The sequence below is a fragment of the Haliotis asinina genome, chromosome 2 (assembly GCF_037392515.1).
Source record: "Haliotis asinina isolate JCU_RB_2024 chromosome 2, JCU_Hal_asi_v2, whole genome shotgun sequence".
Classification (NCBI taxonomy): Eukaryota; Metazoa; Mollusca; class Gastropoda; order Lepetellida; family Haliotidae; genus Haliotis; species Haliotis asinina.
In genome coordinates, this window is record NC_090281.1 from 46,687,066 (window position 1) to 46,711,003 (window position 23,938).

General features: G+C 38.7%; 1 protein-coding gene across 1 annotated transcript; it reads left to right on the forward strand.

The window, feature by feature from the left end:
• The first annotated feature begins 1,724 nt into the window (after window positions 1-1,724).
• LOC137271843 (uncharacterized) lies at window positions 1,725-15,491 on the forward strand. Its single transcript, XM_067804235.1, has 5 exons — window positions 1,725-2,033; window positions 6,675-6,756; window positions 7,773-7,997; window positions 8,616-8,862; window positions 15,329-15,491. The coding sequence occupies exons 1-5, from the start codon at window positions 1,725-1,727 to the stop codon at window positions 15,489-15,491; spliced, it is 1,026 nt and encodes a 341-aa protein (XP_067660336.1).
• Window positions 15,492-23,938: the final 8,447 nt, after the last annotated feature.

The window sequence follows — 23,938 nt, forward strand, 5'->3', positions numbered from 1 at the left end:
AGAGATAACACTACAGCGTCAATCTGGTCACCGAATTTATCTTAACGGAATGAAGCTGTAAGTCCCCAGATACACGAGGATGGTTTGATACGAATTCGAGGTAGGACAAGTGTTAAAAATGAGTTTATACATGCACGGTAACAGGTTATACCACTCTGTGATACCATTGCCACAAGCGCTGATCATCTTCGTTTACAGTCTCTTCAACTTGTCTTCACGGAAACGCCATCTTGTGTCTGCATATGTCAAGACGTACACATTAATGTGAGACAGTGAAAGACATTTTGGAGAGGTATTCGCAAATTTTCGTAACCTTAGAGAGCATTATAGATTAGATAGTAATTAAAACCTTTGTTACTAGTGTGAGTACGTAAATATTGTTTAACGTCGTATCAGTGAGTGAGTATGGTTTTAAGCCGGTATTTTTTGCAATATTTCAGCAACATTATGGGCTTTACACATTGTACCCATATCGGGAATCGAGCCCGAGCCTTCATCCTGGCAAACCAAAGCTTTACCCGTTAACCGTTTTAAGTAAACATAATTTCTGTGTTTTAGTTCACTTTAGTTCGTGCGGAGTTGAAATACAGGTGCATGAGATCTGTTTTCTGAAACTTACAATAATGAACATACTAACATGTAATAAAGAGAAATAATAACATTCCTGCAGGTCGTAGCATGAAAAAGGATCCGTGAAAAGTAACAGCATAAAAACGCCTTCCTTGAAGATAACTAATATACAGTTGTCCCTTTCAGTTAGTAGCAGAAGTAATGGTATGTGACATATCTTGTAAATATTGCATTTGACAAATACGATTTCCCAACAGTAAATGAGTACAGTGGCTTAAATACCCCAGTGTCACCGTCCTAATTATTGTGAAGAACCGACACGTAGTCATCTCCCTTGAATAAACTTTCTCAAGAAAAACATGAAAGGCGAGACAACAGAGCAACGTAACTAGAAGTTAATAAAATGGTTAATAAGGACAGGCATTCTCTTTCTAAGCCATTCTACAGTCTGTTAGCAGAGAAAATGTGCCAATGAATTTCACTTTAAACAAAAAAGTAAATGGAATAAAGTGAAATTGAGACCATGATTCCTAATAATTTAAATTAAATTAACATTGTAAATTCTTATAATTTTACCTTGCCAACTGAACATTTAAATCTCAGAATTTTATTCAGATTGGAAGAAAAGCTGTCTAACCACGTTATTTGTTTGTATCACAAGGGGTTATGTACATTAAATGAAGCACTGAGAGGAAATCGGGTTGGTCTCAACGCTCATCACATACCGCACAGGTACTTGTTTCACTGTTCCAACTCCTGCGGTTACCCCCTTGCAATACAAACCAATAAGAACGACTTGAATCTATGAACTTGTATCTTAAGTTGAATAAAGTTTTGAGATTTAAATCTTCAGCTGGCAGCTATGAGGATTCGCAATCTTAATTTCATTGTATTTAGTTTACCTTTTGTTTAAAGTGAAATTCATCGGTGCGTTTACACTGCAAACAGGCTATAGTGCAATGTGAAACTGAGCTGTGCAATTGATTTGTTGGAGTTGAACAGTGATTAAATATTACATGATGTGTATAGTATTGCCAACAACGTTATTGTCAGCTCACAATTTGTCTTGTCCTGAACAGACTGCATTGTAACTTGCCTGAACGTTTGCCTCACGTGGTCATTACATTGACAAAGATATTCAGAACTTTGTGAAAATGTACCATTTCTTACATGACAGCAGGTACTTGGTAATTGTAGTCAACAGCCTGATATCCACTGTTTTTGCAAGCGCATGTACCTTTGAAATAGTTCAGTATGGAAAGCGTCTGTCAGGGTCTACTTTCAATGTACTTGGGATGTCTACCCTTTCCTCGTGTGCTGCCGAATGTGCTTCGTACAGATTGTGCAAGTCTTTCAACTTTGACGTGGACCGACACACGTGCAACCTCAACGAGAAGGAAGACACTGGGAATCTACAGAACAGTTCGGCAACAATATACAGTAGAATTGACTCCTGGAATAAGGTAAGGTGGCGAACCATTTAATATTTTGGACGAGGAATGGCTGGCTTTTTAGAAAGTACTTTCGTCCTGAAAATGCCAGAAAAACATGCATTTGCTTCAGGTTTACACATATAGTATTCCCAGAAATTATTGAGAATCATGTTGCGTCATGTAACTCATCACGTTTATTAACTTCTGGCGTTTTACTTATATAAACATGTTAAAACATCATCCTTTTACAGTCTCAGTCTTGTTTTAGTACTTTGTTAGACCTCCTCGCTCAGCAATGCATGCCTGAATACGCCTAGGCACACTACCCATCAAAGTTTGTAGGTAATCGTGTGACAGGGTATCCCAATATTGGATCACCTCGGCCTTCATATCTTCAATATTTCTCAGTCCCTTTTGGTTTATTCTGTCCTTCATGACTCCCCACACATTCTCAATTGGGTTTAGGTCTGGGCTGTAACTGGGCCAGTCTAAAACTTGAACATTTTCGCCCGACAACCACTGTTTTGTGTAGCGCGCAGTGTGTTTTGGGTCATTATTATGCTGGAAAATCCAATCATCTTCATACAATGTTTGTGCTGTCGGAAGAAGGTTACCATTTAGAGTGTCAACGTATCTTTCTTTTGTCAAGTTCCCGTGAAAACACACAATGGCGTCACTCCGCGAGCCGATATGCCACCCCACATGTGAAACTTCGGGCTATGTTTTGGTCGCTGGTAGATAGGTTTGATAGTATCTTTGGTCCAAATTTTCACACAATTAGGGAAAAGCCAAACAGAACTTTCATCCGAAAAGAAAACATTATCCCAATCTTGATTTTCTTGAGCCCGACACCAGTTTAAACGTTTTTCCTTTTGTGCATCTTTCATCAACGGCGAGGGAATTCCACGTTTTTTCACCCAAGTAATTCCTGCCTAACTGTTTCATTGCATACCTGAGGACTTCCTCTGCTAATCATTTCATTTCTGATGTTCTCAACACTTTTCAATTTGCCCCTACTCACAATCTGCCCAAGTCTTCGGCGATCCACAACACTGAATTTCCTAGGTCGACCTCCCCCTGCTTTGTGCTCTATCCCGGTTCCTGTTTGAATATTCTTCAAAGTTCTGTATACTGTAGATAGAGGAATACCATGTCTACAAGCTAACACTTTAGCATCAGCCTAACCCCTTTCAAAATCATCTAGAATGAGCTTTCTTTTCTCTCTTGCTGTAAATTCTGCCATGTCAACACAGGAAGCCGTCTGCTCAGACAAGGGAGATAACTCTTGACGTAATGAGCTGCATTCTAAGCCTTCAAGAGTTGTCTCCCTTATTTAGTATGCTTAGTGCATAGTGAAAGCCCTTTTTCCAATCTTAGCATCATTAGAAAAAAAACCAAAGATTTTCTCAATAGTTTCTGGGAACACTGTAACAGTGCCTTTCGATAGTGAATCACGTTCATGTCACTGTATGGCCGAAATATTGTCGACGTGACTTAAAATCGTAACTCACTGATTACAGTCGTCAAACGTGGTATTGGAATATTATATACATCCACGAGGTATAAAAGGAAGACCGAAAGGAATAAAAATTGTGTTGGCTTTGCATTTGAAATGGCTATATATTTTGTGGCTTTGTAGAAAGGTAGTCTTTCCCGCTGCAAACGTTTACGTTTAAGATTTCGCTTTATATTTTAGACTTATCTTATGTAATGTATATTTTACAATTAGAACTACCTCATTAAGTGGATTATTGGTTTGACACTAAGGTCAGCTATACCATTTTCATGAGAGAAATCAATATTTACTTTATTTAACTTGACATTTCCTCTCATATGCTCGGAATGGTAATAAATAATTAATAAATGTATTATCAACATCGGTTTGCAATTTAATATATATTTGTCCAATCTTCTTTACAGCAGTTCTCACCAGTCAGCCATTGAAAATGGTAGATATCATAATATACCTAGATATCTCAGATATTGTAATATGTGCTCAGGTTACCATATTGAAAATGAATACCACTTTCTCTTAATTTGTCCAGCTTATAATCATCTGCGCATTCTGTATATTCCTCAATATTATTATAACCCTCCTACTCTGTTTAAATTCAATGTATTGATGTCTGTAGACAACCCAGTGGGATTAAGAAATCTTGCAATGTATGCCTTTCGTGCAAATGAACTGCATAAAAGCCGTTTGTTGGCTGCAAAATAACTTATACAATGCTATGTATTATGGGCCGATGGCCTACATACTCCTGAATAAAAGAAAGAGAAACATCGGTTTATAATTTAATCCATATTTGTCCAATCTTCTTTACAGCAGTGTTGTTTCAGAGTTTCCTCCCATTTAGTTTGGCCAGTAGGACCCGCTTGACACTGTGACCAGAAGTATTATAGATTTACGCCTTCGTTTTTTTTCAAAAGGTAGCATTGGATTTTGAACCTCTTAATAAGCATTTCCTAAAACACATGTTTAGCTCTGCAGTAAACTTACACATCACAAGTTTTACCTTAAAAATGTAGAAGATTTACCTTGGGTATTCCATATTTATTTCAGTGTCAGTTTTTTGTAAGAAATTTCCATTACTAACAAAATATGTTCCCTGTTTGGCATATGTTTAAGAAAAAACAAACGTTCCCTCTAATTCTATATTATTGTTGAACCATAGATTTTGGCAGCAAATGTGTCAAACAACAACTTTCGACCTTCGGCAGAGTAAGACGCAAAACGATTAGCCACGATGTTTCCTGAACGGTCATAGAGAGAGATGGCTTAGTTTATGATAAATATGATCGACTTTGCGGTTTTGTTAAACGACAAGTGAAATACAGAACATTGTAGTTTTGGATGCATTTATTCCCATAAACAAATAAGAAATTATGGCAACGATATCATTATTCTAGTTATACCGACAATTGTATCAGCGATCATCCACTTGGCAGCAGCATTCCATCTAAGGCCAAGGTCATTCGTACAACCCGTGTGGTGTGTCACGTGACAGATTTGAGAGTTTTATCTTAAGGGTAATAATACATACAATGCTTAGCGTACATGTGCATTATGCCTTGATCCTTTTTTTCTGAAGTGTTTCGAAAGCGTTGAGTTCGCCTCCGTCAGAAATTGTACAATTTGTATAAAATCTATGTCACATTGTTTTCCAGTGGCATGCAAACAACAATCAGCAGATTGTGTTGGATACAGGATTATTTATTGCCATGTATTGCCATTCAAATGTGTATTTCCGATTTTGAGTTGTGATAATTTGAGATATTTTGATAAGAAGCTTAACGCCTATAAATTAACGGTTTCGCAATTACAGAAACTGCCATAAGTAAAATGTTTTCAGAAAACATTCGCCCAAACCCATTTTGTGATCGAGTAGCAAGGCATAAGTCTGTGATTAAGTGAATTTCGTGCTGGCATGAAAAAATCAAAAAAACGTCATACATGGACTTTGCCGGATATACTGTGCACAACTGTTGCAAAGATACAGATGTTGAACAATGCAGCCATGTAGTATCAAAAAGAACATCACAGAAATACCAAGACTTTCATAAGCCGAATATGACAGAGCCATTGGTATGGCAGAAGCAGGATCCTGACAACGTCACATTGCAAGAGTCATCTGTTGCAGTCAAGTAGCCGTCCGCAACTTGTTGAGTCGTCACCAACAGACAGGCCAGACAAAACACCGTTCAAGAACGGGTAGACCAAGGATGTACACCACTACATCCGGACAATAGCCTGCTGAACAGATTCGTCACGGTGACGTCAACGGTGGCGACGACCTTCGGCCCATCAGCAGACGAACCATACCATGACGCCTCCTTTTCGTGGAATGGTTTTGACAACGTCAACACGTTCAACGCAGGTTACAGTAGGCAGGCGGCTCGAACTGAACGTCGGTGGCAGCTACTTGATTGGGGGTGAGTTCTGCTTACAGACGAGAGTCGATACACCATGCTCCGAAATGAAGTGCGAATTTGCGCGACTGGCACTGAACTGTGTCCAGCAGGTGAACCTTCTTGGTGGCGACGGCTTTACGGTTTGGATCGGGATTTGAGGTCAGCAGAAAACACGACTTGTCACCCTTCATGGAAATCTGACTGCTCAAAGGTAGAGAGACGAAGTCTTGAGACCAGTTGTGTTACCATTTGTGCATCAATAGCCGATGGGTTTGATCCTGCATCAGGACAATGCACACAAAGACTCGCAAAGACTACCTCCAAAACGCGAACTTATTGGTCTGGCCGGCACCATCTCCGGATATGAATCCGATAGACGATCTCTGGGATCATGTCGATGGACAGTTGAGATAACGGCGACCTCCACCAGCAATTCAGCAGCAGTTCGAACAAGTTGTCTTGGGGCTGTGGCACAGAATTCCTGCTGGCGTCATCCGACGACTAACGCCATCCATAAGGAAACGTGTTTTGGCATGTATCGATTCAAGGGGTCGTCACACATGCTGCTGAAGGCTTGGACAGGATCACTACTGATTGGACATTGGTGATTCTGCTTGGTAATGTTTAAAGTTTGTATTTATCAACAATATTTCATTGATTGTCTGGGTGTCTACTTTATGAGTCATAACATCAGGTAATAAGTTCCTTCTGCCCATGAGTTTATGACATTTAATATGTTTATATACATTGCCATCACAGACAAACCTAACTCCTTGTCAAGGTGTCCAGTGCGGATACGGTGAGAGGTGCGTTGTCAGAAGAATCGGAGAGGTTAATTGCGGTAAGTTGACCCAAATAAAATATGTATCCAGGATTGAAGCATGTCGACAAACGTTTGTCCATATATACACGGCGTCATTCATGAAGGGTCAAGTTATTGGTTATCCTATTTCTTAAAATTTGTAAAGTCTACGTTTTTGTTTGAAATATATATAAACACTACGGAAACACCCATCGGGTCGTTGAAATGTGATTTTTGTGGTATTTAACATCCAATACATTTATGTCTTTTGTTTAAATTGTGAATATTGAAATCTATCTGCCTCTTTATGCCAATGATATACACGTGCAAGTCGCTCTACCCATGGGAAGTGGAGTACAATACACATGCATTGATGCTTCTACATTGTCGTTCATTGTTTGGGTACCTATTTGATATCGCAGCTTCAAATGAAACGCATTTAACGCTTGTTGAAAGGGGTCAGACTATAGGCCTTTTGGAATCTGGTCAAACTGGTAGACTCTGGCAGAGATTTCAAGCCAATGTGTCCTTGGAGCCAGGTTTCCCTAGAGTCATAACGGTCCAAGGTGATAGACACATGATTAATACTGCGTTACGTAACAGATTACTTAACACAACAAATGTTCCGATAAAACACTTCCAGGTTAACAATGTAAAGATACTAGTATCCAGGAGCACCATTCGTTGACGTTTAAGGGCAGCCGTAACACTATATCTTAAAAGTTGTAAAATCTTCTTTTTTGTTTGAACCTGACTGGTTTACAAACAGAATGGAAAAAAGACGTAAGGACGTTGAAATGTCATTATTACCGTCTTTATGTCAATACATTCCGTTACAAGCATCACATCTTTTATTCAAATTGTTAGTATGGAAATCCACCTGCCAGCGTTATCAGGGCGAGATTCTGGCTCCTATGGCAGAACCATTCCTGCAACCTCCGCATGGCTTTTATGGTCGATGCTCTTGACTACAAGACAACAACGCTAGGTGTCATACATATAGTTCATGGTATTTAAGTATTTAAAAGGGACTTACGAGTATCTTTACTGCACAGAGTACATTCTGGAAAATCTTGCTCTGAACAAGACAGCATCTGCAAGTTCTACTTATCAAGAAAACCATCCCCCGAGTCTTGCTGTAAATGGTTATGTCTCAGGATTATGGACCTCTGGTAACTGCTTCCATGTGGGTAACAATGATTACACACCATGGTGGCAGGTGGATCTTTTGACCACTTGCATCATTGTAGAAGTGCGGATCACCACAAGAAATACTCTGCGTAAGATATTTGACCTCCTGGAACCTTGGCAAACGTAGATTTCTGTTTGTCACGTCGACTACTTGCCTAAAACATTAGGTTGGATAAGACTGACTCCACGGCAAGGGAACACTGATTGTCAGCAGTATCTTCAAATATGTTGGAATACTAATTTACCATACGTTTTGTTACAACATTACATCTGTAGCATAAAAAAAACATTTCTACATCATGATCATTTTCTTTTTACTTTTACTCTGAGTTTCATCTAACTGGGTTGGTTATCAAATCTGCACCGTTTATCTGTCTAAACGTTAAAGATCAACGAGTAAGTGTGGTTTCAAGGTGCATAATTACGTTCACATTTTTTCTAATATCTAATCTGCATCCACTAAAGGGATGAAATTTCGATAAACCCACAATAAATCTCCTGGATCCACCCATGCGAACCACGAGCCTGTCATTGAAATATTGGTGAATAATTACAGGAATATATTTCGCTGGCATTAAACTCATACTCGTTGATTCAACAATACGTAAGCAATGTGTAAACAGCTGCAGCCAGTGTTGTTTTGGGTTTTCCTTTCGTTTTACTTTGGAATACGTACGGTTCAGTAGCAGTAACAATTCAATTTGCAGCTGAACGACTTCACGACTTTGCCCTTGATGTTTACCATAAAGACCCTCGTGAGGACACAGACATCAAGGCTCAGCTATGTTTCATGTACAATGGAGCGGTAACGGAAAGGGGCAAGACGGTTGCTATACCATGTACTTCACCTGTAACCGGTCGTTATTTGAGAATTAGAGGCACGAACACGCTTGACACTCAAGATGTTCTACAGTTCTGTGAAGTACAGGTCTTTGCTTTCAAGATTTTATATTGGTAAGTACATACACTGAATTTCTATAATACTTAAATGTTGCCACCGACTGAGCATTCTAAACCCCATGCCAGTCGGTGTCACACAGTTTCGGTCTGGCTCACCATATGAATACACAACGCCTGAGGAAGTGTAATCCCAAATATAACATGTGACTCACCATAGAAGTACATTTGAATTCTGTCATCTGTTCCATGTTCAAGACCTCAAATGTTGCTGTATGTGACGGGAAACACAAAATCTACTGCATTTCTGTAATTCTTAAAAGTTACCATCGAAAATCCCATGACGGTTTAACATACTGTAACTTTGTCTTTGTCAATACAACTGTTTTACGTCATTTTGTCACCATTACCTACCTTGAAACACCAAACTCATGCCTTTATGATTCATCTTTCAGATGCAGGACACATCTTTATAAAAGTGCTGGGAATGGTTCATACGTTAACGCACCGACGACTAGCTTCAATGTTAACGAGGACTATAATATACAAAGATAAAAGGCGACCAGGGCTGACGAACAATATACAAGGGCAATATCCTGCCATCTGGTATTTTCTCCTCACCCAAGTTTTCACTCCCTCTTCTTCAAGAATTAGCGAGTTTGAAATATCGTCAGACTTTTAGAGGTTCAAGAATTTTCTTTGAGGTCAATTCTGGTGAAAATATCTACACGATAATTGAATACACTCAACTAATTAAGTCGTCAACACCTGGTGTCGTACCGTATTTGTTTGGTATCACGTGAGTGTTAGTACTTACGTATGTAGCTTTTATTATCTCTTGACTTTTGAACTTTTTACCTTGCATAGAAGAGCAGAGGCGGTTTGTTGGTTTGTTTAACACCTGACCCAACGATATTCTAGCCATGTGACGGTGGTCGATATGTGTTCGAATCTGGACCAGACAATCCAGTGAATGATATGAAGATCATAGATCTACGTAATTTGGATGAAGTGAGTTGCTGAAGACCAATTCTAATTCTATCTTCCGGTCTGGAGGGAGCAAGGAGGTGGTATTGTCGATGTGTTTAGTCTCTTACTGTTACCTGTCTCTCTGCATAATTGAAACACTGTCGATAACAATGTGATTAATAAACACTTATTAAGTTAAGAAATTTGAAATATTAATGAATTTGTTTATATGGCATGAAATATTTCCTCCTTAACATTAAACAAATCCTGATTAATATTGTTCCAAGACTCACTGTACTTAAGGTATCGTGACCCACTCTTCTTCTCTTCTTATGGCGTTCTTTCCGGGCAGATCGAGGCTCAGTGTACTTTTATGATGTCCTGCTGTTGCTCGGGAGCACGGACACCCCTCCTTTGTGGACAAGTTGATTGTTATCTGGCAAGCATTGGTTGTTGTGTAACGCCGCACTCAGCAATATTCCAGCTATGGCGATGGTCAGTAAATAATCGAGTCTGGACCAGACAAGCTAGTGATCAGCAGCATGAGCATTGATCTAAACAACCGGGATGCAATGACATGTGTCTACCAAGTCTGCGACCTTGACCACCCAATCCCGTTACTAGGATCATGGGTGGCTGAAGATAAATTCTAACCTGGATGTTTACGGGGTTTATTTGGCCAAGAGGTCGGTCAGTTTAAAGGTATAAAGGGTAGTGTAATATAACCATAACACTGCTAGCCTTAGACGCTCCCAACTATCACAGGGTAGTAGTTGTGGTTTTACGCAACACGTTTTTAGCAATATTTCAGCAATGTCACGGGATGGGACACCAGAAATCTGCTTCACACATTTTACATTTCGTCGTGTCATGTGTTAGTAATTGTTAATGTCGTTACTGAAAATAATTAGTCTGTATTTTCTCCTAAACTGTGATAGGTAAAGATTCTAGGAATGTATTAATGCACAAGGAACTCATCTTCTGTCCAACATATATCTGAATATCATATTTTGGGGGAAACTAACTATTTGACATAATTTGGTTCCCATGCGATATTTTGCTAAAAGATACCCTAAAAAAGTAGTGAAACGTTTTCTCTCGACAGTTTTGTTAATTCTTTCCAGCCAGAAGTACCTGCGTACAACTAGGCTGTTAAGGTTAAAAGTTAAATGTAAAAGGCAGTGGAAACTATCTCGCCTTTTTATGTTTCTTTCACGGGTTTTGGTTGTAAACATATTGTCTTCATGAGAAAAGGATTGGGTACAAGTTATAAATCTTAGGACACCCTCTCCGTAGTATATACATAATATTGTTTATATTCATTTTATACAAGATGGACAGAAAGAACAGAAAAATAGGAAAGAGTGGAACAATTGCAATAATTAAGAAAACCTTTTTGGTTGACAAATATATGTTTGCATTGCCATGTAATAGTAAGAGTTTATATTGACATTGGTAACACTGCGTAAATTAGTCATCATGGTAGATTTAAGAGTCAAATAGGTAGTGATAAGAATTTTCACAAACATGTCCACAAGAACAACTTGGGTTATCTACTACACAGCACGAAATAGATCATATTTCAGTTGACTACATATGTAACGCAGTTTTGGAAGGATGATATTAGTGATTCTCGGTCCAAAATCAAAGTATTGGGGAGCAGTTCTTTTGTGTTACAACAATATTAGATTTAAAAGAATTCAATGACACGCTCATCTGACTTCAACTGGAAATTCATTTCAAATTGTAATGGAAAATACGAATTATACGAAAACTTTAACCGTGAGAAAAAAAAGTGTTACGAAGATTATAGTTACTTATGGATGCTGCCTTCCAACGACAAGATCATTAAAGGTCACATGTGACGTAAAACATAGACTAACAATTAGTCACCGAAATGAACATATTTTACTGAAAAAGGTTCATAGTTAAAAATAATAATATAATGAAATGGAGTCCTGAGACTTTCTTCATTAGCTAAGGGCATCTAGACTTGCCACATTTTCTAGACTTGCATGGGCTTTGTTGGATATTCAGAGAGTCAGACTACGTGTGCACCTCTTCACAATAATAGACCCAACCAGTTGTGAGATACGTGAAGTTAGAAACGGAGTCGGGATTGGGGATTCGAATCCCAAATCTGAATACTTTTTTCAGATTCGGGATTCGAATTCCCAATCTGAATTTTTGTTGACATTCGTTTGATTTCCTTTTGTAGAGCATATCTGTCTGTCTGCCTGTCTGCGTGCGTGCGTGCGTGCGTGTGTGTGTGTGTATGTGTGTGTGCGTGTGTATGGATGGATGATGTGGATGTGTATGTATGTATGTATGTATGTGCTTGCATGTATGCTTGCGTGCGTGCGTGCGTACAGGTAGGCATGTATGTATGTATGAAGGTAGGTAGCTGCGTACGTACCTGCACACATGTGTGTACGTATGTATTTTTCTTACAAAGTTGGAATTTGGAACTTCGACGCCCTTGTTACTATGCTCTTTGCAACTTCATTTGTCAAAAGATTCTATCCTCCACGATGGCGTGCACCCTTGGAGATAGTCAACGGTGCTGAAGGTCCTTCCTGCTTGCAAGCGCCAACCCTCCTTGACAATCGAAGGAAGACGAACAATGTCAATACTAGTATAATTTATTTAATCTCCATTCTAATGTGTGCCTGGATATCTTAAAAACATAAACAACAAAGAACAGTTTTCCATATTTGAACCTCCAAAAATTTATCTGTGTATAACTTAGAGTGAGTGAGTGAGTGTACATTTACGCCATTTGTAGCAACATTCCAGTAATATCAAGGTGAGGAACACCAGAAACAGGCTTCACACATTGTACTTATGTGTAACGCCGAGCCTTGGTCTTCAGTGTGACGAGCCAACGCCTTCACCACTAGGCTACCCGCTGCCCAGGTATAACTTAGAGTGAGTGAGTGAGTGTACATTTACGCCATTTGTAGCAACATTCCAGTAATATCAAGGTGAGGAACACCAGAAACAGGCTTCACACATTGTACTTATGTGTAACGCCGAGCCTTGGTCTTCAGTGTGACGAGCCAACGCCTTCACCACTAGGCTACCCGCTGCCCAGGTATAACTTAGAGTGAGTGAGTGAGTGTACATTTACGCCATTTGTAGCAACATTCCAGTAATATCAAGGTGAGGAACACCAGAAACAGGCTTCACACATTGTACTTATGTGTAACGCCGAGCCTTGGTCTTCAGTGTGACGAGCCAACGCCTTCACCACTAGGCTACCCGCTGCCCAGGTATAACTTAGAGTGAGTGAGTGAGTGTACATTTACGCCATTTGTAGCAACATTCCAGTAATATCAAGGTGAGGAACACCAGAAACAGGCTTCACACATTGTACTTATGTGTAACGCCGAGCCTTGGTCTTCAGTGTGACGAGCCAACGCCTTCACCACTAGGTTACCCGCTGCCCAGGTATAACTTAGAGTGAGTGAGTGAGTGTACATTTACGCCATTTGTAGCAACATTCCAGTAATATCAAGGTGAGGAACACCAGAAACAGGCTTCACACATTGTACTTATGTGTAACGCCGAGCCTTGGTCTTCAGTGTGACGAGCCAACGCCTTCACCACTAGGCTACCCGCTGCCCAGGTATAACTTAGATCTCTATATCAAGATCCTGTGTGGGAAACCCTTTCCCCATGGCTACACGACAAAATGACTTTCCAACTTCCTTCATGTCCACTATTGGAAAGTTTGAGTTTTCTTCATTTTCGGGTTTCGGCATTTGACAGCCCAGATTCGTGTCCATAAATAACAAATAAAGTGTCCTGAAATCCGATGTATCCCACTGAATTAGCATCTAGATGTCTACGCCAAAGGAATGGATATTAAATTCACAATATTTCCTTGTTTATCAAGTTCAAAATTCAGACAAACTAAAACAGATTTTAAAAAGAACACTACTTCATAGATAAATTCAAACCAATGTTAAACCATTGTAAGCTTTGACCTTGTCACTCTTGACCTTTGGCCCTATGGTGATGTCATAATGTCATAATGTATATGTAATGACGTCATATTGTAACTGCTACATTCTCCCTGAATTTAAGTGATATTTATGACTGAACACCTGAACTATTTTTGACATTTTGTCATTTTGTGCCTAATTATATTCTGGTAACACAACGGCCGATTTCGCTGCTAAGGCATCACTTAAATATATCTTGCCTACAGGCTCTAGAAATATATATGGTTGCAATAAAGTTTTATAGAAAGAGATTCTGGAAAAAATATATGTTGTTTCTCTTTGGGATGTGTTTTTTTTTGTATATTTAAGCACTGCAATATCATGTACAATTTCCTGCAGGAGTGGATGATGTCGGTCACACAGGAAGAAAGTAAACATGGGACAGGAAAGAACAAGCTCCAACTACATCGCCGTTTTAAGGATAGTTTTAAAGTTGAACGTTACTTGCAGCTTCCCCTACCCTGGTCTCACCGCCGTGCTCTAGCGGTATTCCGCTGTGGTGTGGCCCGGCTCCGTGTAGAGAAAGGTCGCCACAGTAATGTGCCTTTGAGTGAAAGACTAGGTTTTAATTGTCAGGAATGTGTGGAAGATGAACACCATGTTTTATTTCACTGTCTCTTATACACAATTGTGTATCCTTGGTTGAAACGTGGTGCTCCGATGGTGACAATTTTAATTTCCCTGGCTACACCCAATTCAGTAGCACCCGAGATGAGTCTTCAGGGGCAATCAGAAACTCTGGAGGAATCCTAGTGCTTATTAGGAACACATTGGCTAAGTATATATCATACCTACCTTCTGAATCCTGTAATGTGCTTTGGCTCAAAGTGCAAATACCTGGTAGCAACGTAGTGTTCTATGGGGTGGTTTATTATTCACCTGCAGGCTCCAGTCAACACGCCGAAGAGAACCTCTTTGATCTCCTCTTACAAGACATAGAGAAGTACAGATCTGCACAACCGCACTGTGACATCATACTGCAAGGGGACTTCAACGCCAGAACAGGAGCCGGAAACCACTGCGATTACATTGAAAATGACGACGCCCACTACTTACCCATCGATGACGATATAAACTATATAGAAGATACCCACCTTCCACGTACATCTCAGGATCACGTGGTTAACAAACGAGGACATGCCCTCTTGGACTTCTGCATGTCAACTGGACTCCGCATATGTAATGGTAGGATAGGCAGTGATCAGGATCATGGACGCTTTACATGTTTTGCAAATAGTGGTAGTAGCGTTGTAGATTATGTATTATGCTCAGAAAGATCATTTGTATTGTTTGAAAAATTTGATGTAATATATAACGAAGTAGAAAGTACACACATGCCTATTGCCTACTCATTGAAAATAACAAAGCCTGAAGGATATGTAAACACAACATACGATGAACTGCAACGTGTTAGGTATTCTTGGAGTGACGATCAACGAGGATTATATCTTGACCATTGGAATCGCCAGAGAGACTCTATTGCTCAGGACAATTTTATATATCATATTAAATGTAATAACACTCAAAAAGCCTTTACATGTTTCCAGGAAGTGCTCCATCACTGTGTCGAACCGTTCAAGAGGCAGAGTTTTGGTACTCAGCCTGTTGTCAATCGCAACAATAACAATAGCTGGTATGACAACGAGTGTCGTGCTGCACGTGCAGCAGCCAGACAAGCACTTCGTGAACTACGTGACTACAGTGAAATGAACAAGGACAGATACCGTGAATCCCAAAAGATGTACAAAGAACTGTGTAAACAGAAATCTGCTAACGTGTTTAATAATTTTGTACAAACTTTAAACAGTGCTCTACTATCCAAAGACAGTAAATTATTTTGGTCTTATTTTAAATCATTTAATACACAACGTAATAATATCTCATGCGCAGATTGGAATGAACATTTTTATTCATTATTTCAGGGTACAAACTTTGCAGACAGCGAACAAGACTTTTATGCTTTTGTCTTTGACTTTATTGACTCTATTAATGACGAACTTATCGACAGTACAGTTGATAATGACTTTCTCGATAGAATTATTTCACATGAAGAAATTACTGAAGCTATTAATGATATGCAGCCAGGAAAAGCCCCAGGTTTCAGCGGAATACCCCTTGAGTTTTACAAATATGCACCGTCTGCGTGCTATGAGATGCTTAGATTATTATTTAATATAATTCTACAGACTGGTAATTACCCTAAAGAGTGGACGTTTGGAATTATTATCCCGATACACAAGAAAGGTGATCCTAATGAACCAGGCAACTACAGACCAATTACCCTTCTTGAAGTGGCATTGAAGATATTTGCCAAAATAATTTGCAACAGGTTATCAGTTTGGGCCACGAGAGAAAATACTTTAGCTCCAGAGCAAGCAGGATTTAGAAAAGGTTTTCAGACTACCGATAATATTTTTGTTTTAGACACTGTTATAAACAAATATTTATCACTGCATAAAGGTAGACTCTACTGTGCGTTTATAGATCTAAAATCAGCTTTCGACTCAGTCCCCCGTAATGGCCTTTTGTATAAGCTATGGATTGGCAACGTTAAAGGTCGAGTCTTTAGACTTATTAGAAATATGTATGAAAACGTAAAGTCTTGTGTTCTTGTAGGAAATAATTGTACTCAATTCTTTGATTGTAATTTCGGAGTTCGTCAAGGCTGCCAGCTTTCCCCCTTTCTCTTTTCATTTTTTATCAACGACTTAGTGCAATTTCTTGAGCAGGATAATCAGTGGTCTATCAGTATCGGTATGCTGCAATTGTTTATATTACTGTTTGCAGACGACATAGTGATGATGGATAGTACAGTTAAAGGTCTCCAGAAAAGGTTAGACAAATTGTCAAGGTATTGTGATAAATGGCAGTTGCTAGTTAATTTAAATAAAAGTAAAGTTATTGTCTTTCGTAAGAAAGGTAAACTTAAAACTTATGAAAGATTGTACTATAATGGCCAACCCGTGGACATAGTTTCTTCCTACAAATATCTAGGAGTACATTTTTCAAGCTCCGGCAAATGGTATATTGCTAAAAAAACTTTAGCTCTCCAAGCTACTAAAGTTATCCAGTGTTTAAAGTCTAAGATATATAATTTCTATAACTTGCCTATCAACATGCTATGTCACATATTTGATGTTAAGATTCGGCCGGTTTTATTATATGGTAGCGAGGTGTGGGGTTTTCACCCCTCACCAGATGTAGAAAGAGTCCATGATCGTTTTTGTAAAAAGCTCTTATACTTACAAAGATCTGTACCGAATATTGTAGCACGTGGTGAGTTAGGTCGCCATTCACTTAGAGTTAACTGTTATGTAAAGATTATCAAGTATTGGATAAGACTCTTGTATCAAGATGATAATGTTATTCTTAAGAAAGTTTATTCCTACCAGTTATCATTAGCAAATCAGGGTTTGAGTAGTTGGGCATTAAAGGTAAAGTCGTTATTATGTGAGTATGGCTTTGGTGAAGTCTGGAGTAAGCAGGATGTTGGTGTTATAAATCATTTCATTTCCTCTTTCAAGCAGAGATGCATATATATTGATAAGCAGCGCTGGTTTGAAGATCTCCACAGATATAACAAACTAACTTTGTACCGCTCTGTAAAACAAGAGGCAGGTTTTGAAAAGTACTTATCTTGTATTTCTGTTAAGGTTTATCGTATTGCCCTTACTGCATTCCGCTGTTCTGGCCATAGATTATTCATTGAACAGGGTAGGAAAATAGGTTTAGCCAGGGAAGAGAGACTTTGCCCCATGTGTATAGTTAGACAAATTGAATCAGAATATCACTTTTGTTTGGTATGTCCTTTTTATGATAGTCTAAGACGCTCCCTCATTCCTGCATACTACTTCACATTTCCCTCAGAAACCAAATTTCAACAGTTGTTAGCATCAAAAAATGTTCATGTATTATCACTGCTTGCAAAATATGTATTCCTAGCAGTTAAATTACGATCACGTTTTGTATTGCCAAATGTATAACTGATGTTCCAGGCGCTTTGTTGTGCTACACACTGTATTTCTTTTTTAAATGTATAATGGGCCAGTGGCCACCCATACTGTCAATAAACTCACTAAATATACACAATTATTACTGATAAGGCTTTAAGTGTCTGTATGAATATCTGAGTGTGATATTTTTTAAGTTTTAGATGATGTGGATAAGTTTGCTTTTATTATGTCCAATGAAGATCTGTTGTTTTAACGGCCAAGCGCAAGTCTATTTCATATAATGCTTAGATTTATCACTGTGATGTCACTCTTGTTTATTCTACGTTTTTTCTTTTATAGTCTCTCATAACCCGATATGGGTGGCTTGGTATGCATTTTATTATACCTGTATACATATATGTATGTATTTATGTTGTATACGAGGTGAGATGATGATGATGATGATGATGATGATGATGATGATGATGATGATGATGCTTCAGCTGTGGAAATGAACGTTCACTATCAATAAGTGAGGTGGAGGGATGTATAGCGACTGCACCATCAGTAATGTTGTATTATGCGGTGAAACTTGCAAACGACGATAGGTACTTGCGAGTCAACATGATGTACACTATCCAAAGAATGGTTAGCTACAACAAAAATGGATAGTGAGGCACCATTCCGACCAAAGAACAATTCATCTGTTGTCTCAAGCCACCTATGAATACCTTATAATGTAATTAATGTTTTTGAGATGTTGTAATCTAATTACATTAATGTCAAGCAGTGAACAGTTACATTTCACTGAAATGTGCAAATGATTAATGATAATGAAAACAACCCAGTTTGGAACGGCTATACATGTTATAAATGGCGTAAATATTGTCAACGTCTCCCCAAACTCAGTGATAATTCTTAACGGTAGTTACTTTGCCACAAACAAATAGTTTCCAAACATCAGTCCATACTAACTGTCAGCATTATACATAATTATTGAACTTTTAGTAATTATACATATTTACTATTTATACATATTTCCTGTGACATATATATGTTACAGTCAATACACAAAACCAGTGATTAAGCATGATCCCTAAAAGTTTTAGTGAATGTGTATTATGTCAGATTCATTCAGTGATTATACATAATCAGAAAAATATTCAGTGATCAAACGTAAAGACTGAATAGTAGACTAGAATCGTAGACATATTCCCTGAAATTACTAATGTATATTTCTGCAAAAACCAAGTGAAATTAGACTTTTGTATTAATCAGGATAGAGACGTTTCTTTCCTATAGTGATATCTTTATTCAACATAATAGATTTACACATGTTTGATGTATATACATACAGGTATGATGCGGTTTTCATTTTGACAATACAATGGTATATTCAGCTTCGGGATTCAAATGCCGAAACCCGAAAATGAAGAAAACTCAAACTTGAGGTTCAAATATGGAAAACTGTACTTTGGTTGTTTATGTTATTATGATAACCAGATTCATCCCCTGGCTATCTTAAAGACATAAACACCTAAACCCCAGTTTTCCAATATTTGAGCCTCAAGTTTGAGTTTTTTTACACATTCGGGTTTCGGCATTTGAATCCCGAATCTGATTTATTTTTCAGATTTTCCAGATAACCCAGGCTCATAAGGAGCACCTACCTCCATATCTGCCTGTCTGCCTGCACGCACGCAAGCACGTATGTAAGCATATACATGCATGCATCCTTCCATCCATCCACACACATCCACACACACACACACACTCACACACACACTCACACAGACACACACACAGACACACACACAGACACACACACAGACACACACACAGACACACACACACACACACACACAGACACACACACACACACACACACACAGACACACACACACACACAGACACACACACATACACACACACATACACACACACATACACACACACATACACACACACATACACACACACATACACACACACACACACACACACATACATACATACATACATACATACATACATACATACATACATACATACATACATACCGAATTCAGATTCGGGATTCGAATCCCCAATCCCGAATCCGTTTCTAACTTCACGTTGAAACTTTAAGTGTTTAAGCTGTTAAAGTGATAAACATTTCTATCACACTCGATCTATCTGTCGATACTTTCTTTTGCGATTATACATACTATATCAATAAAAAGAGAACATTCAATGCCATATTCAGTGACGCTTTTTGTTTGACATGATATATCTCCAAATGTTTATATGTAAAGGTTGATTTGAATGTCGGATTCTTTATCAATACAGGATAGGTTGATTCACACGAGTCCAAGTTACAAACGTCAGTTGCTCACAGCTATTACTACATCTTTTGCTTCCTTTGCTCGATATATTCAACACTTCTTTCAACAGAGGTGAGGTACCCAGCACCTTCAAACAAGCCGTTATCACACCATTACTAAAGAAACCATCATTAGACCCTGATGATTTAAAAAACTACAGACCAGTTTCCAACATTTCCTTTGTCTCTAAATGCATGGAGCGAATTGTTGCCAACCGACCATCTTAAAAAGCACAAACTTTTTGAAATATTTCAATCTGCGTACCAACCAAGACATAGTACGGAGACAGCTCTAGTCAAAGTACACAGTGACATCATGTCCGCTATGGACAATCAGAAGGTAACGCTGGTTGTTCTCCTCGACCTATCAAGTGCCTTTGATACCATCGATCACAGCATCATCATTCAACGTCTCAACACCAGGACAGGGATCAGAGGAACAGCTTTTAACTGGCTGAAATCTTACCTATCTAGCCCATGCCAGTCTGTCAAGATTGGCACTGTTCTCTCGGATTCTGTGCCACTCCATTGTGGAGTGCCCCAGGGCTCGGTTCTTGCACTGGAAAAAAAGTTCACCTTTACAAGCTTGTAAATCTTTTGTAAAGATGATGTTTACAAGACATTTACAATTTTGGAAAGATGATGTTTACAAGACATTTACAATTTGTAAAGATCCACAAGGGGAGATAACTGGTGGGTGATGGTAAAACGGTCTGCAAGGCCTCAAATTCACACCTAATAAATCCCAAAGGCTAATTACAGTTTGACCCCTCGACATAATTAATGAGGTAATTGGGGCGTGAAATGAGAGTGGGACAGACCACTGTTCAGTGGACACTCTGGGTCACTCTGTTAGGGGTAGGATGCTGATGCTCTTACTACAGTGTTCGGTGGAGTGAAGATGCATGGGTGTGTCTTTCACTATGCGCAGGCTGTTTAGAAAAGAGTTCCGACTCAGTATCCCACTTATTTTGTGTTTGAGAACAATGAATAACAATAACCATAAACAATATCACCTTGTCACCTCTGATAATATGCTAAATGATAGAGATTGTGTTGTGATAACATAACACATGACAGTATATGTTGCTATGAATCATGTGGTCGATCCAACTTTTACCAATAGTACCAGTGATACAGATGGGATAGGTCACCTTTTGAAATATTTCACAATCATATTTATTTTTTGTTGTTTCTGTTGATTCTTCCTTTCTGTGGTCAGCCAAGCAACAATCCACCATAATCCCATAAAATCATTGAGGCATGAAGTCCCATAAGCCAACTGAATAATTTTAGGCTTCGTGGGACTACACCTGTTGTACACGGGCTAGTTGCAGTTACCACATACTGCTATATTTAACATAACTAAACAATAACCTTCAGGAATGGAAGCCCATGACAGAAATGTGCCCTGGACAAGTAACAGGTTGGAGGTTGGCATGGGAGGTTAAAGTAACTTGTTGGAAAAGCCCATCCCAACGTTTTCGAGATGATAAATTTCATGTTGGACTGGAGACGCAAATTAATAAACTGAACATGGTGCAACATAGTGCTGGCCAGACACTGCTCCCAAAGAAAAAGAAACATCAAGACCCCCAGACAGAACTGCCCACCCTGGAACATAGGGCATTATTGATATGTTGTATTATTTTGATGGGTTATCTCATGGAACAAAACTTTCTAAAAGGTCACATGAAAAAGGAAAACACAACTTTGCAGATTCTGATACCTTTTGGTATGCAGTTACCGAAACAAATCATCAAAAATGCCAATTCAACCTATAAAGAAAAAAAAAACGCGATGGAAAAACCCCGCGAATTCTGAGTTCAAGCGATTCACTAAATTTCCCCCAGCGCTGGGGGAAGAAGTTGTTTCAACAGTTGTGCTGCGCTGCGCCCATACCGCATGCGCAGTGAATAGGTTCACGGAGCTTGAAACAGTATGCATGCCCGGAGTATGAGATCGTGAGCAGTAGTCTTATCTTGGTTGTATACACAAACAAGTAAATAATCTACTCGTTACATAAAAAAAAAATGTTGATTGTAAGAAGAAGCCTCTATCACAGAGAAAGCTTAATGTCTGGTTTATTGACACCTATATGTATGGCTGCCTGTCTGCTAAAGACAATATGCAATACACAACTTCAATCATTGACCACATGCAATTTAAACTTAACACCTATCAGGCTATTCGCCATAAACAAAATAAACTGATTGATGACTCATGCATCCGAGTCCTGTCTCAGCCACATTATGTAATTAAGCAGGTGTGATACTTATACATATGACATGTTTTTTATGTCTATGGGTTGCAAAGAAACTACATCCGTTTTTCTCGGATGACTGGATCTCACGGAAACTGGTGCAAACGCTTGTCAGTTTCAAGTCCTGCTTTGTACTTGGATTACAGTTTCCAGTCGTTCACCATCTCTACTGAGATGATTTTTGATTGGATGGAACGCAAATTCAGAGATGGGTTTACAAAACCCAACATCTCTACATACATTCTTTATGGATAACAACATAGTATATATGATTTTGTTTGACAACGGTATATCAATCCATAGTGAAACGACGTATCATATACAATACAAAAAGTTGTTATCCATAAAGAATCTTACTTTCTTGTAACTCGCCATACTTCTAAAATGCCCATCAAACACATCATCTTTCTAAACACACTATGGGCCCCACCTTATGAGCCCTCGGCGTATCAGCAAATGAAGCAGACAATCGGTAACCGTCGTTACACTTGAGTGCACATCCACCATCTATGACTGGGTTTGGTCTCCCGCGGGCTTCGTTACGAGGGACGAAAGTCCAAGTACAACCAGGGATACTCTACAATACTCTATATAGGCTCCCTCGTACAACGTATTGCACTTCTGAATCGCCATTGTATGCTTGTAATTTTATTATTTTCTTACAAACAGCAGAACTGATATAATGGAATATATGTTACTAATACTTATAGTGGTGGAATATTTGACATTTCATTTGATATTTTAATATGTTTTGGGGTTTTTGTATCTCGTGATCAATAGTGGTAACGCCAGATACTAGTAAGTTCTTATCCACCTAGTGCCTGTAAAAACACAGAATGGCCTTCGTTCGACTTTGTGCATAGTCAGTTTATTCACATGGCATAGGAACCATATTTGAGGTGTGGCGAGTCACACTGCTTCCATTTCCCTCGCTACTCTGCTACATCTTTATTGGATAAAAAAATGGATAAAAAAACATTTTGAAATTGTTTCTGAGGAGTTGTAGGCTGGTTTGACATCTTGCAGTGTCATCATCGCGATAATGCGCCGAGGAGTGGGTTGTTTAGGTGGTGAAAGTTGTAATGTGCTGAATTTGGTTTATGACGCGTGAACAAGGAATTTAGCATATCATACCATTGAAATAAATTTGATGTTCGCTTGATAGTGCTCCATGGTCAATACTGCAGTGTTGATGGAAATGGTATTCTTTAATGCGGAATTTGTTTCACGTTTATAATACTCCCGTCTTTCATGCAAATTAAATTATCCCAAAACAAATAGACAGTGTCAAGCTTAAACTAGATGTTTTTTACAGATTATAACAAGAGGAAGATTAAATTTCATACAAAAACATTCCATTTACAAATTTACGGAAAATATGTTACACATTATTATCAAATATACAATCAAAAACAATGGGGTAGCATTGTAGTTGAGCATTCTTTAATACTTGTTCATATTTGGCTTTCTTATGGCTGGGGAGGTCTGCCTGTTGCATCCTTTCGACTCGATTTCTGAGGAAAACAGTCAATATGATTATACTTGCATTAAGTGAATGGTAAACCAATGTGAAAATAGAATCAATGGTTATTCTCACAAT